At 44.2% G+C, this 18,932-nt stretch overlaps 2 protein-coding genes across 2 annotated transcripts; one reads left to right on the top strand and one right to left on the bottom strand.

The window, feature by feature from the left end:
* Positions 1–200: 200 nt before the first annotated feature.
* Sys1 (Sys1 golgi trafficking protein) lies at positions 201–2,746 on the bottom strand. The gene is made up of 3 exons (XM_084589130.1): positions 2,302–2,746; positions 2,163–2,230; positions 201–543 (listed from the first exon to the last, which is right to left on the bottom strand). The coding sequence occupies exons 1-3, from the start codon at positions 2,461–2,463 to the stop codon at positions 303–305; spliced, it is 471 nt and encodes a 156-aa protein (XP_084445256.1). The 5' UTR covers positions 2,464–2,746; the 3' UTR covers positions 201–302.
* A 173-nt stretch (positions 2,747–2,919) lies between these two features.
* LOC146204176 (cytochrome c oxidase subunit 4 isoform 1, mitochondrial-like) lies at positions 2,920–17,915 on the top strand. Its single transcript, XM_084589131.1, has 4 exons — positions 2,920–3,068; positions 6,081–6,355; positions 6,610–6,741; positions 17,697–17,915. The coding sequence occupies exons 2-4, from the start codon at positions 6,082–6,084 to the stop codon at positions 17,828–17,830; spliced, it is 540 nt and encodes a 179-aa protein (XP_084445257.1). The 5' UTR covers positions 2,920–3,068; position 6,081; the 3' UTR covers positions 17,831–17,915.
* Positions 17,916–18,932: the final 1,017 nt, after the last annotated feature.

Genomic DNA, 18,932 nt, shown 5'->3' on the forward strand with positions numbered 1-18,932 from the left:
ATTGACACAAAGGAAACCATAGGTGCCTTGATGTTGATCAGTAATAATGTAATCGTGAACATAATTGATCACAACCAAGAAAAAACAGTGGCTATTTGAAGTCAAACGTCAAAGGAAAAAGTGCATGCCTCACGTTGACATTAGTTTGAGCCACTTCCTTTCTGCTTTCAATGTCAAGCAACACTAGTAAAAAGCACAAATAAGGTCTACAGCACCTGCTTTTATTTTCCTAGAATCAAGAACGTGACCAGTGACTCTTAAATAAATAGGGCACCTCTAGACAGACATGAATCACTGTATTCTTAGAGGTCAGCCTTAGGAGATAGGCTCAGAGGGATTGCTTTCATTTCAGTCCGGATGCAGAGGAATTCACCACAAACGCAGGTGACTGTCACACACGCTGTGTTGAGCAGCCACCATGACAGAGTATGTGGGAAGGCTGAATTGTAGATCCAGCAAGCAATGAGGTGGAAGAGATGCACCGTGCATGTGAAGTCAAGGCATTGCTTTGTCCTTTGAACAAAGTACCACAGCAGCAGGGACCTGTGCAGAGCCAGAAAAAAAAAAAAAAAATGGTAGCTCAGGGACTAAAAAAAAGGAAAGATGAAGCATGACTAAGAACATCTTCAGGAAATCCAATGAGATACAAACCACTATCATTAGCTACACAAACCAGTACATTTTAGTAAAACGCCCTATTCAGTGAGGCTCTATGCTTGAAATAATGGACCTTAGTTGTGAACACGTGCAAATTGCGTGCTAACACAGGCCGGTAGAAGAGATCCACCCATTATATTTTGAATCAGTCCAATTAATTATAAACGGCTATCTACATATAACCAGTAATTTTCGTTCTTATAATGAAAATTGACTGTTTTCATGCACCCAGGATGCCTACACTTGTGTACACACACACAGTTTTTTTTTTCTTTCTGCAATGCTCTTCACAGAATTTTTACTCTCAAATTTTTCCATTTGCCATAGTTAGCGAAGTAGGCTGTGTTCCATGAAAATTGTACAACAAATATAACCAACTTACTAGTGACTATAACCTGATAAGAAACACACTCCATCTATATTTCCCAATTTACAATCCCACAAACACCTTTTTTTTTTATTTACTTGACGCACGTGCTTGTAGCACCTTTTGCACCTGCATGAAACGAGCTTCAAGGCAAGCACGAGCAACATACTTTGGTGCGTGCCTTGTCAAGAACCAAAAAAACAAGTAGCAGCAACATTCTCTAATATGCATAAGAATGTTTAAGAACGCTGCACTGAAATACTCCGCACAGGTTTTCCTTCATTGCATCCAAATTTGAAGGCCCACGAGCTGCAACATTTGTCTGCATTTTTAATGCACATGCTGCTTTCTGCTTTTGTAACTGGAGTATTGGTCGATTTGGTTAATGGGGTTTTTTGTCTCAAAGCAACTCAGGCTATGAGAGAGGCCATAGTAGAGTATCAAATGCCACTTATGTTTTAAGAGATCCAAGGAGTGGCCAGGGTCAGCAAGCCGTCCTGGTATAGGCAGTATACTGCCTTTTGCTACGCACGCATGCCTGGGCCACCCGCCATGAATGGTAAATAAAGTATTATTAGTACTGAAAGGTCGCGGACCACTGTCCACGCAAAATGACCACCGCTACTCCTTTCTTCAAGTAGAAGTCTAGTCTGCTGTTTCGCACAGACTCTGCTCTCGCATGCCGTTAACACTATTTACAGGCAAGCATTGTAAGTACAGTCGTGCCCGAAAGTGGAGAGACCACATGATGTGACAAAACTGCATGCCAGCGTTGTGTGACGATGCAGCAGCTGGAGAAATGCAGAGAGTATCTCCCTTAACATGCTTGTCTGCTTTCCCGAGCACTTTCGTCCCGCGCGCCTGTAATTAGAAAAATAGCAATCGCACTGGTTCGCGTGGTCTCTCCACTTTTGCGCACAATTGTAGTACCTTTAGCTTGCAAGCTCTATCATTGCGACTGACTTCATTGCAGTGCATAAATCGCGAATTAATTTAGGTGATCTCCCCCGACACTGACCCTTCTGCTCAATAAAGAGACAACAAACTGCCTAAGCGCTTGCAGCGGTGCAAGGGTTGTGGCATGAAGTATCAGAGCAACAGAAATGTAGTGCACCAGAGGAAGTAAATGCATACTTACGCGAAGAGTGAATTGATGATATACGAGCCTATTACGCACCGCCCTCGCATGTCCTTTATGTGCACCGCCTGCGATTGGTGACAGCACATATAACACCACAATACTGAAAATCACTGCAGTTACCAAGACACGCGCTCACCTCATAGGAAAACAGCTGATCAAGCGACAAAACTTGGCCAGTGACAATGTCGAGAAAGCATATCCAAAAGCCTAGGCCAACATAGTACATGCACTGGAGCGTAATCATTTGGGATATGATGAGAAATGGGTCCCAGACTGAGTAGCGGAAGTGGCCAGCCATTATACGGAATGATTTGTCTCCGTCTCTTATTTTTACTAAGCGAAGTGCGTGAGATTTCAGGCGGGGCAGCCGTTCACCCTATCCATCCGATAACCCAGTCTCCAACCATGGCTCAGACAAGCCGTCCAGCCTGTCTCTTCATCGGGGCAATGCAAGACGCCGGTTGGGATCTCACGATTTCTCAAATAAAACTAGTTTGATCATCGTAAGTGTGGCGGCTCACAACAATACTACGCAAAGTAACATTGATTGCTACTGACTAATCGTGGCATTTGCGGATTTGGATTTGGATATAGCGTCGTTGTTCAATCCGCAAAAATCCAATTAGATCCAACCGTCAATCAGCCTTAAAATTTTAAGCTGCTTACACATCTTTATCAAAAAACTTGTCTACTTGACATCGTTTAATCCTAGTTACAATTTTATTTTGTGATGTCTGCTTTTTGTACTGCGTTTTTTCACAAGTACTGTATTAGCTTTATGGATAGCAAGCATGGCAAGGCTCCACCGTGATGGCTGCACTCACGCCATCTGTAATTTCAGCGATAGTTTTCGTGTTTTTTTTGGGCCTCGGCCGCATCCAGAGCGTACTCGCACAGCTGCAGGTAAGTGTATGCTACACGTCGTTACTGCACTGACGTTTACTGTTTTCGGAAAACTTGCCTTGCCTAGTATTCTTAAAGTGAAACAATAGATTCGTATAATTCACTAAATTAAAACACATTTGCTATAGTTTTAGTATGGCTGCCCCATGCGGAAGGAGATGTTTTCCCTTTTGCGACTAAGCCTAACCTTTCCGAAGGTGGTGGAGGTCAAAAAGATATTTTAAGGTTACTGGTAATATGAACAAATGGCTGTGTCATCCCTTTTGTCTTTACGCTACTTTAAAGATGTGCTTGCTTTCATTATCTGGAACCAGCTTTTTTGTACGTGTTTGAGTATTAAAAGCGAAATCGGCGGCATGTGCCGGTATTTCAATCGATTTCTGCGACGAGTTCTCTGAGCAGCAAATGTCATTGAATGCCCTACCGTGGGAGATCTTTGTTGTCTGTGTGATGTCTGCTGAATGTGGCCAGTCGGTAAAGAATGGTTAAGCTATTCTGTTGCGTAGTCGCGGTAGCATATTTTCTTCCTTTTTTGTAAAGGTGTTGCTGATAAATAACATTGCCGAAGGGAGAGTGCGGGCAAGTGTGGGGCGTGTTCGCTCATTTGCCGCTTTCTACTGGAGTGTGGGGCCTTCGATATTTTCTCGGCGGGCACTCTACTGAACGGGGGAGGAAGGGGGGGGGGGGGGGGCAATAGATGCATGCGCAGCCGTAACCACCAGGTATGGCCTGCCACTCCTGTATCAGCTGTGTACACTGCGTGTGGAACCAGGCTTAGGTGTAATGAGGCAGCATGATAGGCATGTGTTTAGTCTCATTCAATCGCCAACACAGCGCTTGATTTAAAGCCTTGTGTGCCCATTCTATTTGGATAGGGCAATCAGGCTAGTCATCATTTTTGCAGGAAGTTATGGCATCTGATGCTCACATGCAAAGTGATTTCCATTACTTTTTTTGAAGTGGACATCTAAAGCAACTCCTTAGGTCTGCACAGCCATGTAGCCCTTGTGATCTGTTAAACTGACCTTTAAAGGATGAAAGTGTAGACAGTAGGAAGGTCTGTGCAGCTGGGCCATTTTGATAACCTGACCATATAGCTCTGTGACTACTGGCAAGCATTGCTGCGCTCTAGCATTCTGTGGCACTGACTGGAGGAGCCTGGTTGCTTATAGCAAAGCGGCATTATAATAGACTAAGGAAAGAAGCCAACTGTCGGTGAGGCCAAGAAAGTGTAGGGGATTTGAAAAAAAAATGTTTACTCTGTTATTGACCAAAATTAGTACTGTAATCAGTTTAGAGTGAAAGATAAATTCAAATTAGAAAAAAAAAAAACAATGCGACGATGGTGGGAACCGAACCCACTACCTCCAAATATCACGTCAGATGCTCTTGCCAATTAAGCTACATCGACGGCTGTGCAACCTTCTTAGTTTCGGTATTAACGTTGCCTGGTACCGACCTTGAGGGTGTTCACCAGCGCCACCCTCTTTCATAGGGTCATAGGGCTTACGTGAAATGTCCTATATTACTGCGAGAGTCTCGTGGAATATGATCAACATGAGAGGGTGGAAGCTCTGCAAAAACCCTCTTGCACTATACCTATGGCTTCAGTCAAGACTGCCAGAACAGAGGCCCTCACAAGCTAATAAGCAGAAAATTGTAACACAAGGTTTTTGTTAGGAGCTGACATTGGAAAACGGGATAAGAAAAACATCACACATTGCTTTGTGGTGCATTTCTTGTCCTAAAATCATTTTTTGCACTGTAATGATGTTGGCTCACATCAGATGTTGAATTATTGTAATAATTAAGATTTTGCTCTTTAACAGCCTCATTTTGGTAGAGCATGCCGAAGACTGTAAACCACGGTGGCTCACTGGTTAGGTGCTCAGCTATTGAGTTCATGCCCAGCTGTGGTGGCCGCATTTTGGATAGAGGCACACCACACAAAGAGGCCATGTGTACAATGTCTGATCATACTTAAGATGTCCAAGTGGTCTAAATCAGTCTTGAGCCCTCCACTATGATGCCTCCATAGCCTGGGTCACTACAGGATGCTAAACCGCTATTACATAGACCTAAGGTGTCCAGGGGCTGTGTAACGCACCTGGAGATTTTATGTTGAGCTCTTGGGCAGCATTCACCTGCTGTGATGGCTTAGTTTCTTTAATGTTTGGCAGCTGATTGCGGGGCCTCAATATCAGGTTGAATCCCATCCGTGGTGGGCACACCTTAATGGAGAGGGCAAAATGCCTCTTTGACCTTGGCTAAATTAATCCAATGTCCTAGTGCATCCCTCATAGCTTATGTGTCACTTCTGTATGCTGAACTCCACATATCATACCTAGGCAGGGTCCTGAAACTGTGTACTTGCGTTTGAAATGCAGTAAAGCTATCTCTTGCGTTGGCCAAAGCTGCTTGTTGCAGACATGCAAATATGCTCATGTAGAGTAATTCGAATACATAGTGCTGCTGATGCATTGGTTAATGGGCTAGCTTCCTGGTGTATTCAGTCTTATTTTACAAAAACTGATGCAGACGTAGTTACTAGTAAAAGTAGTAATTTGCTTCAAATCACCTCCATGAATATGTATCTTTATTGGAAATATTGTGTAGATGTGGCCATGCCGAAGCAGTTCACTTGGCTGTTTCAAGTCTGATTTCACTTGGTCAACATGCTAAGCCTCATTTTGCACCACATGGCTAATGCTGGTTAGACATTTCCAGTCTTGTGTAAAAAATTCTAGAAGGATACAGTTGCTGCCATAAACCTTCACTGGCATTCTGAGCTAGCTGCTTGGGCTTCCTTGTTTAACATTTTGCATGGCCATTTCAGAACTTGCACTTTAAAAAGGTTTTGTGCCATTTTGAAGCTTCGTAGAGCCTTGTTTCTTCAGCATTTTTGGCATTTTGTTGTTGCGACATTGAAGCAGTTAGTGCGACTTGGCTGCTTGCCGTGAAATGAGCCTTTTGTGCAAGTGAAAATTATAGAGAGGTTGCTTTCTTGTGCAGCATGGCGAGCCGACTGCTACAAATCGGTGAGCGTGCAGTCAAGCTGGCACCTGTGGTGGCGCGGGCTCAGCCAGCTGCTGCATACCACGGCCGGGCAATGATTGGCAAGCGAGAAGTTGTTGGCTTTGGCTTAAATGGCGAGTATGCCTACCATGACACCCCCGACTTTCCCATGCCGGCCATTCGTTACAAAGAGCCCACTCCGGAGATAGAGAAGTTGCGTGAAAAAGAGAAGGGCGACTGGAAAAACCTTACCCTGGAGGAGAAGAAAGCATGTAAGTTGACCTTGTCACCTTGTGGCATGTAGTACATTTTCTGTTAAATATCTTTTCGAATTCTTGTTAGGAAAGGTCTTGCGCAAGAACATTTTCAAAGGAGTATTTTTGAAGTACCTAGATCATTTTGAGGCCATACTGTGTAGATTGTTATAATGGGGTAGATATCCTTGAATATAGTTTTTGTACAGACTCAAAAGCAGAGAACAATAAATGTGCTCAGTAATTTGCTTTCATACTTTTCTCGTTTGCAGTATATCGGTACAGCTTTTTCCAGACATTTGCTGAAATGAATGCATCTCGAAATGAATGGAAGCCCATTGCGGGGAACGTGTTTTTGTTGCTGGGTGTTACCCTCTGGGTATGGATTTTCCTTAAAAAGTTTGGTGAGTATATTTTGATACTCATAGTAGAGGAGAGTGGCACGTGTGTGTAGTACCATGAAGTCATGCTGTAATGGCTTCTTAATTTAGCTGTGCTTTTAATTGTTCCCATATAGACCAACACCGATGTGTGACGTAGGCATGATGCGGTGGCGCTTCTGTCGCCGGGCTGGGCCATCTGGGGGTGGAAAGAAGGCTTAGTGCCCCATAAGAATACATGGAATCAAAAAATTTCAAAGCAGTTATTCGATTTCACAGTGTGCCTATGGCTCTTTAAATGCAGAGTAATTATGAATATCGTCGAACACATTAAGAGGCGGAGTATTTTTTAAACACTGCATAACTTATGGGGACGCAACTTGGGAGTACGGCTCATAGAAACACATGCAAAAAAAACTTGGCAAAAAAATTTTCATTTGGAGAGTGCTAATAAACACGGCAGATGGTTAAGTTTGGTAATGTTTTGAAGGAAAAGTGGCAAAAGTGGGCTACGTCATTTTAAAGCCAATCAATTTTTAAAGTGCATGTGCATTGTAAAGACCTACATACATCTGACAAAATAGCTATCCAATGGGTGAATCTCTCAATCACGACAGCTTGTTGTGTTTTCAGACTTACGGCTCATAGAAACACATGCAAAGAAAACTTGGCAAAAAAAATTTTCGGTTTTGGAGAGTGTTAATAAACACTGCAGATGGTTAAGTTTGGTAATGTTTTGAAGGAAAATTGACAAAATGGGCTACGTCATTTTAAAGCCAATCAATTTTTAAAGTGCATGTGCATTGTAAAGACCTACATATATCTGACAAAATAGCTATCCAATGGGTGAATCTCTAATCGCGACAGCTTGTTGTGTTTTCAGACTTTCTGCTACGCAGACTACATTACCTCTTAAACAGTGCCACTCAAACCATACAAATATTTAAGCTGACGGCAGTCCTCGCACAGCATGATAAACAAACTGCGCGCAGTACAGTGAAATCTCTTTACTACGAACACCACATTAACAAACTTTTCAAATTAATGAGTTTTTTAAGAATCCCCGGCTGATTTGCCATGTTTTCAATGTAAAACTATTTCAGAATTACGAATTTCAAAATAGCGTATATTTCAGAATAACAAGCATATTTTGTTTCTTGTTCTATAATTGTGGAACATCAGTATTACAAATTTGGCTAAAATTAACAGCACCGCAGCTTGCAACTCTCGCGTGAAACGAAACAGAAACCGCCGTTTCTGTGTGTATGGTCCGTGGGCTGTAGCTATCATCATCAGGACATCTAGGACCAGCTCCTAACGCCACCATGAAGCTATGGTTTATTACGCAGTAGCCACAGGCCTAGCTGCCTGCATTTTTTTCTTCCTGTGTTGTGTGCCGTACACGACTCGGTCGTTCACGTGTGCGGGACGATATGTTTTTTTTTTTTTTTTTTTTTTTTTGCCGCTGATTGTCTTATTGCGAAGTTTGTGCGTGATTGGCGATGATATTAGCCGGCTAAGTGCCAAGAAGATATGAACGCAGCTGCTTTCACTGCAAGAAATCGACGCAGGGAAAAAGCGATTTGGCCTCTACAGACAGCTAGCATTGCCCCATCGACTGCCGCGATCATTATGAAAGACCGAGACAAGATTTTCAAAGCTTAGGGAGCATTGAAGATGGGGTCATAAAAAACTTTTTTCTTTTTTTTGCACATGGACAAAATCCGTACTTATATCGCTCGGTGCAATCACGCACGTGATGAGGTGTTCCGGAAAGCGGAAGGTGTATGTGCTGTAGTGGCGTAATGTAGTGCGCGGCCGTGTTTGCTGTACGCGGCAGAAGAAAATAATGGATTTCTTCAACTGAATCAGCTTTGGAGTTAGTGCAACCTTTTCACTTCAGGTTTTGCTTGTTTACACACGTGCCTACTGCCAAGGTACATACCTAGGTTTGACCACTGGCTTATAATCGCAGATTTTTTTTGCAACGATATTTCAAAATAACGGATGATTTTTCGCGGTCCCGCGGGATTCGTTATATTGTGGTTTGACTGTACAGACTTCCAGAATGCCCAGTCTTCTCACACAAGTCGCGATTGCGAATGCTGGCGCCTTTCGCGCTCAAGTAGAGTCATCTGCGCCGTTGGCTGCTACAGTGGGTCGTTCTCCTTCATTCACTAGTCATGATGTTGAGAAGTGCATTTTGAATGCAGTTTTCCTTAGGCTGCACACCGTGAAGGACCATTATTAGTGAGCAAATTCGGTGCATATGGCAGCATATCAGGCTACAGGAGAAGCTTAGAGGATCCAGATAGACACCCAGCAGATCTTCACAGCACATATTTTTAGCAGAATTTTAAAAATGGGTTGCCTCCGGAATGACATACAGTCGAACCTCACTATAACGAACGCGGATATAGCGAATTATCGGATAAAATTAACTAAAATCAGTTTGGTTGGTCTATGGTTTATTTGTATGAGTTTTCTTTATGTATAACGAAAGAAAATTTTCAAAATTTGATGCTAGATTGGTTATAACGAAGCAGTTTCTTTTGAAAGCGCCAAAAAAATGTGTAAAGGAGTCGGAAAAAACTTCAAGGAAAGCAACTTTTCAACCAATCGAATCGCCCGCCGCAGAAATGTGTTTAAATCGGCCGCGCCTTTGCGTGCGGCGTGATTTAGCGTCTGAAAAGAGCTAGCACCAACGGCTTATGGCTTCCGAGATCACACCTCTGCACGCGGTGGCCTCTGAGGTCATGAACGGCCATGGCTGGATTCAAGCGGCACTGCCATGGCTGGACTTAAGCGTCGCCACTCCTCGAGTCCGCCATTGCAACGGCTGACAGGCATGGGACTGGCATGTCATCACCATTGTCTCGTGGCGTGAGCCCTTGCCGTGCCTCTGCCTCTACAGCCGACCCATGCATGCGCTACGCTCAGGGGTGTGAAACCCCGTATACCTCCCAGCGGCCACGAATTACAGACGCTAGCGCCAAACTCCCCATTATAGCGAGAGGGGGGGGGGGGGGGGCATAAAAAATAAACTTGATGGGGAAGGCCGTATAGCGGAGCGGTCCAAAAAAACTGCGCGCTGAAGGGGGAGACCGCTCTGCCCGTGGATTTTCTACCGCATCATCGTTCTGCCGCGGCGCGACCGGCTCGCGGCAGGGACTTTGTGATGGAAAGGAAAACCACAAGCATAGCGCTCTTGAGGGCGCAGGCACTCACGATCAAGCGTACCCGACCGAAGCAAGAAATAGCAGATATCCTTTCCCTTTCTTTACTAACTGCACGTGAAACAGAAAATGAAAAGATGCTACAAGGTATCCCTCACACACACATACTTTACATAGTTTACAGTAGTGTCCTGTGTTCTGCGCTAACATTGTAATCTTGCATGCTTGCTTTACCTCTACAAAAGAACCCAGTCTGCCGGCACTGCTGTCAGCATGTGTACAGTTGATATGAAATTAAATAAATGATGCACATATTTATCCTATGCATTCCATGGAGCAAATACATACATTCTAGTTACCTAGTAGTTGGTATTTGGTGCAAGTAATCACATGTCACCGTGCTATACATAACCAAAATGTATAATTAAAAATTTACACTGCCCTTCCTGGAAAAACCGCAGTCTTTAAAACACACTTACATCTCTCCATAGCACATGAAGGTAACAAGTTCAACAACACGAACCACAGCGGGTATCGCCGGCTGTAATGGCCAGCACAATCAGCAGAAGAGATGGGTTTATGAAACTGGAGCTGCATGCAGACAAGTCTCTCGTCTTATGAAGGAGCGGAGAGCCAGCAGGAATGAGATGCAGAGTAAAAAAGCCAGACAAAAAGTCACGGTCGCGACTTTGGCTGATAAGCCAACACGCAGAGAATTCACAGCGCTAGGCTACGCAGACAACCGATGCAGAAGACTGTTCGAATTCAAAACGAGCCGAGTCGTAACTGTTGCAGCGGTTCACGCGAGGACGAAGCAAGCCACGCAGCGATGTCGGCGGCACCGTCGGTGCGAGGGGAAATTTTAAGCGCGAAGGAGAAGTCCTCCTCCCAGCTTTTTCTTTCCTCCTTTCGCCCCCGCGTGTTAAAGGGTCAAGCGAATGAAGCAGGACAGAAGTGCTGCTGACTTTTCGCGGCCTGCTACGCTCCCCAAGACCATTGGCTCCGTCGCGCAAATTGTTCTCGGAGGTAACATTCCTTCTTAGTATTAATTTTGGCTCTCCAACACTGAACGAAAAGCTAGATTTCATGCTTATAGCAAGATTTTAATTTAAAAATTGTGCGTTCTTGCACCTTTGCATTCACCATATTAGTGCACATTTTGTTTCGTTTTATTAGCAAAGTTATTTACAGGAATTTGGGAGCGCACTTTTATAATGAATATCGAATATAACGAACAAATTTTCGCGCTCCGTAGTACTTCGTTGTAACGAGGTTCGACTGTAGCATATACTTCTACCGGTATATTTAAAGAGGCTAAAGGGAGGGAACCCTGAAGAGTTCTGTGATTATTACAAACCCATAATATTCAAGCAATTAGTTGCACTTTATGTATCGCAAACTTGCCATTTGTATGTATTCTGCATTCGTTTTCTGTTTAAGGTTATACAGTCACACTTTACAATACTGCATAGAAGATTATATAAGAACATGCCCTATTTACTGTCGTAATGGTCAGTTTTATTGGGTTTTTTTTTTTTTTTTTCAGAAAATAGATGCAAAGTTGGGGGATACAATAATTATGCGGGGAACATTTTCGAGCGAATGTTTTGGAGTGCTAAAAACAAATAGGTGGGAATTGGGATTCTTAGGCCAGCTATTTTAAATGTAAGCCAAACATTACTTTCAAGCAGAACTTACCTTTTTTATAAAAGTACAGTCAAATCTCGATATAACGAATCCCACAGGACCGCAAAAAAAAAAAAACGTTTTGAAATATCGTTGCAATGAAAAGTGCGATTAAGCCAGTGGTCAAACCTGGGTATGAAAATGACGTACTTTGGCAATAGGCACGTGTGTAGACAAGCAAAACCTCAAATGAAAATGTTGCACTACTTCGAAGCTGATTTATTTAAAGAAATCAGTTTTCTTCTGCTACGTGCAGCAAAAACTACCACGCACTACATTGCACCACTACAGCACATACACCTTCCACTTTGCACAGCACCTCAAGGGTGAGTGATTGCTCCGAGTGATGAAAGTACAGACTTGGTCCATGTGCAAAAAACATCAGAGTTCTATATGGCCTTATCTTCTGTGCTCCCTGAAGTTTGAAAGTCTTGGGTCTTTCAAAATGATCACGGCGGTCGATGGAGCAATGCTAGCTGTCTGCAGAGGTCGATTTCTAGTAGTGAAAGCTGCGTTCCTATCTTGGCACTTCGCAGGCTGTAATCATCGTCGAATCTCACACAAACTACGAATTTCTGCTGGAGATTCTTAAAAAATTATTAATGTGGTGTTCGTAGTAACGAGATTTCACTGTACAGGGTCGCCAAAAGCATGTGCCAAAGCACTATTTGCCGCACTTTCATGGTACAGTCAAATCCACTTATAACAATATTGAAGTGCCATGAATTGCAAATATCATTGTATAATCGGATTAGGCCGGAAAAAAAGAACAAACAAAATACAGTACAACCTCGATAATTCGAACTCGGTTAATTCGAAATCCCGGATAATTCGAAGGTTTTCTGCGGTCCCGTATTTTCCAATGTAAATTTGGCCGGATAATTCGAACAGGCGGCCTGCGCCAGCCCGGTTAATTCGAAAATTTGGACTGCTATGCGGCAATGCCTGATCCATGTTTAGCCGCAAACCCGGCGAAACGACGGCCCTACGGAGCCGCGAGGCAAAGCCACATAGTAATGGTGATTTATAGGCGAAGCGCCCCAGCCGGAGTACTCTCTGCACAAAAATCGGTCCACAGTGCGCCTCGCGCACCGCCGAAACACGCGCCTGCAGAGGAGAAGACGTGCTTCACTGCAACACGGCGGGCATACCGGTTTTTATCATGTGACCTCGCCCCCACTCCATCCCTTGGTGTGCTTCGCCCACTCTTCCCCGTGCCTCCGACGCTGCAAGTACGCCACCACCACCGCCGCGCCGGTCTCGCCTGCGCCATTTCTTTGTGTTGTGCGCTGTGGTTAGGGGTTGGCTACTGTGCCGTTTTTTTGGGTTGGACTGTGCAGAAGTGCTAGCTTTGTAACCGTAGCAGTGCAGAAATGCCAAAGTACAAGACTTTAACGCTGCAGCAGAAGTTCTGCTTGATCCAGGAAGCAGGCAAGAGCGCTTGTTCGAAGACCGAGTTGGCCAAAAGGCATGGCGTGCCCCTCTCGACGTTGTCCTTAATATTGAGCAACAAGTCAAAAATACTAGAGGCTTACGGCAAGACCTATTCTTCGAAGCGGTCATGAGTGCGGGCTCCCACGTATCAAGATGTGGAAGCTGCTCTGCTTCGCTGGCTGCAGAAAGCAAACGCTGCCCACCTTCCCGTCAATGGAACGCTACTGCGGGAGAAGGCCAACAACCTAGCTCTACAACTTGGGCACGAGGAATTTAAGTGCAGCAATGGATGGTTTTGCCGTTTTAAAGAACGCAATAATTTAACCTTTCTCACCGTCTGTGGTGAGAGCGGCAGCACTAACGGGAGCGTTGTCGAGGATTGGAGAAACCACACATTGGCGCCGCTGCTTAGCGAGTACGATGCAGACGACGTTTACAACCTTGACGAGGCTGCACTTTTTTATAAGATGCTGCCAACAAAAACATTCGCAGTGAAGAACACCGCCATCAAGGGTAGGAAACAGGCCATGGACAGGATTACTGTGCTGTTCAGGATTACTGTGATGACCTTAGGAGCCGCAAACTACCGGACGCGGCAAACCAGCATCTCTGATTACTTTCAGTAGTAATTCAAAATATGCCGAATAAAGGTAACACGTTCCTGCAACAAATTTTTTTGCCTAAGTCTTATTTCTTGGTGTGTTCGGTTAATTCGAAAACCCGCTTAATTTGAAGATTTCTCGCGGTCCCGATGACTTCGAATTAACGAGGTTGTACTGTATTATAAACTACACATTTAATGAGGACGAGATACCTTGCATGTGTTTCGTAGCTGTAAGAAACTCATCCGTAAGCGTTGTCTGTTTCACGGCAATCTGGCCGACATCTTTTTGCAGGGCATCCAACTGCTGAGCATAGTGCAGTGGAAGGTTCTTAGCAAAAACAAAATCTCGTAAGGAATATCATTCTCAAAGCCTCCTGGTGAGACTCAACCTGCAAAGGTTCCGGTCTGTCGTTGTCGCTGCTGTCACTGTCGTCCGCGCCAGTGACTGCTGCGACGATAGCCTCGTCTGTCAGCTCTTCCTATCGCAACTGTATCGTCAGCATGTAAAATTCCTCAAACATTTACGGATGCCGGAACATTGAAATACTGTAAAGTCTGCTCTATGTGTGAAATATATAGCCTAATATCCTGAGTCATTGCCCACCTAAACCCACAGTCATCGCCAGCCCCTAGAAGGTATATATCACCAACCGAGGACATGCTCGCTCATCACTTTTTTTTTTGCTTACGACTTGCTTTCGTATCTGCTTTTGGCATTTGCCCTTTCGCCTTCTGGTCGCAATTTTTCGTTTTTTTTCTATTCCTGATATTTTTTTTACTGTGCTTGCTTTTAAGCACAGGCTGATAGCAGTCACGGCTTTGAATTGGGCTCTATCAGAGCTGCCGTCGTGCGACGCAAGCTGTGGATTTCGCAGACAATAAAACATTGTTTTAAGAGTCCTGCGAGCAAGAACCCCTGATTGAGATTGTTAAACTGCGCTAGATGAAAAGACACATTCTCTAGCCTTTTTTATGCCGGGAAGTTTGAAAAATTAACCTCCTTGGTTGTATGGCTCACATTCTTTTTCTTCGTGTTTTTGATACCACGCCTTGCGGTACAAAATGTTATTTGCAGAAAGAGGTGCACGCTGGATTCCTGAACGAAAAATGCCAAGCACCTGTGATAGGTGGCCCTTGCTAGATTTCCTTTGGATCACATCCATACGGTCCGATATTCACATTTTTTTTCTTGCACCCCTGCTTCAGCCATCCATTCTGCCTACAACCTCAACATTACCTTGTTGTTGTGCCTTTAAACGACTTGTGTCACGCCAAGACACGCCAAGAGGTGCATTGACGTGAGGCCACCTGGAATAACAGCCAGGTCCGTGTGCAGTTTTTTCAGCTTGGCCCGAACAGTTCCCTAGAGTTGACCATGAAAGCTGCCCACAAGGAGCGACGGAAAATGAAACGCTCCCGGGAGCCGTCCCCACAGTCTTGATCCAGTCGACCATTAAATCTGCAGTCATTCACCCTCTCTTGCACCTACCTGCGTGTGCATACAAGGGGGAACTTTCCTTTCCGGAAGGTCTTGCGCATGACTTAAGGTGGTAGCTTCCGGCAGTCTGCCATTGTGCCCAGCGTGACTGTGCACCTCTGCCTTTTGGTGCCTGTTGTCCTGATGTATACAGTCCGCATACGTGTCTGCTCTACTGTTCTGCTACTTGGCATGCCAAAATTAAGAGGAGTTTGGTCCATGTTGCCTATCTGCATACCTGCCAACTCTTCCGAATTTTCCGTAAGATGTACGATTTTCGACTAGTCTTACGATTTTACGAATCTTGCGTGAAATTTTGCGGAAAAATGGTTTATTTTCGAAAAAAAACAGTGCGGACGTCTATAACACTATTATGGTACCTTTCGCGGCCACGAGAGGGCAAACACATATTCGTGATATCATCCGCAGCTGCAAACGTTGTAGTGACTTCTGTCGTTTACTCACGGGGACACGAATTCATATCCAAAACTTGATACCGCCTCCGTCAGGCTAGTGGCTGTAGTATTTGTAGTCAGACTGGTCAGGTCTCCATGTGGCCTCCGCAAACCTTTGTTCAAGTGTTTGGACAACTTGGGTGTTGGCCTCTGTTTTAGCAGTAGCGGTTTTTGCGGTGCAATGGCGGGCTCAAAGCTGCAACAAAGTATTTTTGAAGTCGTACACATCAGGATTTCCATGCTTCGTGCCGTCTAAGAAAGGAGTGAAGTTCGGATTATGCACTGCGTGTGCTTTTTATGTTAGCATTTCACATGGTGTCAAGTCCGACATCAAGATCCACATCATTATGCACCGCGTGTGCTTTTTATGTTAACATTTCACATGGTGTCAAGTCCGACATCAAGATCCACATCTCTTCGTAAAAGGGGGGAGGGGTCGTGACTCTGTTCTCATTCCCCTATGTGCCTCGTGTGTATCTGCATTCTGCTTCCACCTGGTCGCTCGCAATTTCACTGCTTTGCCGCAGGGCTTCAATGTTTGACTGGGCAGTGAAGCATCCAAAAAAAAGTGACTGGGCTTTTTGTGTATAAGCATCAATACTACTGAGTCATACTATGCAAAGGGTTGGAAGGATGGGTTGGAAGGATTTTACTACGATTCTGGGCTGTGCCTTCAACCTTCCCAGCAGAGTACGAAGAGTTGTGTAGCTGTGAACAGAAATATGCGCTTTGTAGCATTTAACGCTGCCAGCCTGCTCCAAAGTGCTATGAGTAGCCCACAAATTGCTCCATGCTCCGAAAACTTACTTTAGCTGCTCTAAAGCTGCTCCGAAATAAAGCTTTTGCTGCTTCCTTATCTGCTTCAAAAAGCTAGAGCCTGCTTCCATTCCTGGATTTCCTGTCAAGAATTGCTTCTAGAAAGCAGGCTTCACTATGAATGCCAGTGACACAAAAGGTTGGCACCTTGCAGGGAGATTGGCACGAAACCAGTTAAAACTTACTGATAACATTTTTTCCTGCAAAGAAATCAACATTGTAAGCAACTCTCCTGCTGTTAATGCTGTGAGGTTTGTCTTTTTATATATATATATAAACTGCTGTAACAGTTATTGGTTATAACAATATTTCTTTGGCACTTCGATATTGTCACAAGTTAGTTTGACTTCTATGCAGTCTGTCACGTGTTTTTCTTTCACAAAGCTCAATACTAAAGCTACACCTCCCAAAGAATTAAGGAACTGTTTCCTGAAAGCTGTTTTCTTAATATTAGTGCTAGGTTGATGAAAAAATGGCACCATTATATAGCTTGATGATCTCTTTCCAAATTTGTCTTTAGTTTTTGGATGGCTTGATGCTTTCCTGATCTAAATGCCATGCATAATGAAAAAAATGCATGCTTGAGCAGCTGCTGGACATGGCTATCGCCATGCCAGAGCAGCGTAAAGATTTTCCTTGTTTTAAACCCTCCACAGTGTACAAAAAAATTAATAAAAAAAGCCGTTTTAGTTGCGGAAACTTTCTTGTCAGGAGCGTGAGGGGGTCAAGCTGACCTTGAGAAGAAAAGACGTAAGCCTAAGCCTACCAGCTTGCACAAGCCTGACTGGCATAGTGAACTAGCCATTGTTATTCCTAGCTCTCATTAAAGTTTTTGATTTCATGTGGTACAATGATTTGATCTATTGGGCACTTGAAAATGGTTTTACGTTGCACCTTCAGAATTCTTTGAACAAGGTATTACAATTTCCCAATCATTGCTCTTCTCACACTCCTGTTCCTTTATTAGGGTGAGGCTGGGGCTTCTGCTGAACACGCCAGTGCTTCAGCATTCATTGTCTTTTTTTATTCTGGCAATCCTTGGAGTGAATTTTTTGCAAATTGTAAAAATTATGTGCTGCTCACACGTCACTTGAAGGGCTACAAGAGCAGTTTGTTTGCTCATTGCTACATTACAAGTAGGCATTGAAATGGGTGAGAAAATATATATTGGTTGTATTGTTAGAGCTGCAAGTAGCAATTGCATGCATTTTTGGGCACTATACCTGGCTCTATATACAAGGCTTCCATTCCTCATTCCTTCTCATTTTGTGCTTGCTTTCATTGTTGGCTGCAAAAGGGGTCATTTTTCTTGTATGTGCCTTGTTTTGTAGTGTATGGCCCTTTGCCAGAATCTACAACTTTGGAGGCGAGGCAGGCACAGCTGCAAAGGATCATCGACCTCAGGGTGAATCCCGTGGAAGGCATTTCTTCAAAGTGGGACTACGAAAACAACAGATGGAAGTGAAGATTTCCAGTGCACTCCACACTGGTACTGAAACTAGGTTTCTTAGGTCTTCACTTTTTCTGAAATAAAGTATACATCCGAGTGAGGCAGTGTTTTTTCTTTGCATCGATGGCACAGTGACTTGCTGTCTTGCACTGTCTTTGCTAAAAGTAATCATGCAGCAGTTCACTTATCGCCACTCCTTAAGCCCTGAATCACTATGAGGTCATCACCTTTTGAGACCTTTTGTCTTTAGGGATACCATAAAGGCATCGCTGTATGGCTAGGGAAAAAAACCTCAATTACTCTGAACAGAAACAGTCTGGTGGGATAGCTGCACATTGTGGCATTTTTGCACAAATTAGGTTTTCTTCACCATGTCGCGCATCAATATCCGATTTTTTTTTTTTTATATGTATAGTTCGCTAATGGTATTTGCTAGTTCGATTTGCATTGTATGTAGTTGTCCCGTCGCAATATTCGAACATTCTGAAATATCTTGTTCATCAGAACTCGCGGTCAGCCTTCGCGGCATTTCCAAATGGCGCTCGATCGCGGCAGCATCTGGCACTTGCGACGTGTGCTTTGTCTTCTCAGAATAACTCGCGGACGTGCAGCAATATATCCACGACACTTTCGTCGGGCGGACGGCAGATCCTTGGCGCGCAGTCACGTGACACAAGTGACAGTTACGTCACTCCTGCGAGCCCTGTGGGTGTTTTTTGTTTCATTTTACTGGAGGGAGTGAGAGGGTGGCTACAAGATGTCTCTCGCGTCCAATGCGCGGGAAGCATGGATAAAGTGCTCTAGAATATTGGGTAGTGGGCTGACTGAGCGCCGTTCAGTGTCGCAGTTTGTCTCACCCGCGAGGTGGCGCCACCATCATCTTCAATTTAAGCGGCCGCTTCAGATTTGGTCTCTGGCTGCGCGAAAGGTGGACAGTCACCGATCCAATTAGTGGAATGCTCTTTTGTCAAAATTATTTTTTTGATAAGGGAAGACTTTTGCTTACATTGTCGTTGTGGCGACGCAGCTAGATCAGCTAGGTTTCTCTCAGCTTGTGCCCGTTATCAGCGGAAACTCGCCAGGATGGCATTGAGGGAAAAAGCTCTCATTAGAAGCA

Source organism: Amblyomma maculatum, chromosome 1 (genome assembly GCF_055883805.1).
Source record: "Amblyomma maculatum isolate TAMU_Amacu chromosome 1, ASM5588380v1, whole genome shotgun sequence".
NCBI lineage: Eukaryota > Metazoa > Arthropoda > Arachnida > Ixodida > Ixodidae > Amblyomma > Amblyomma maculatum.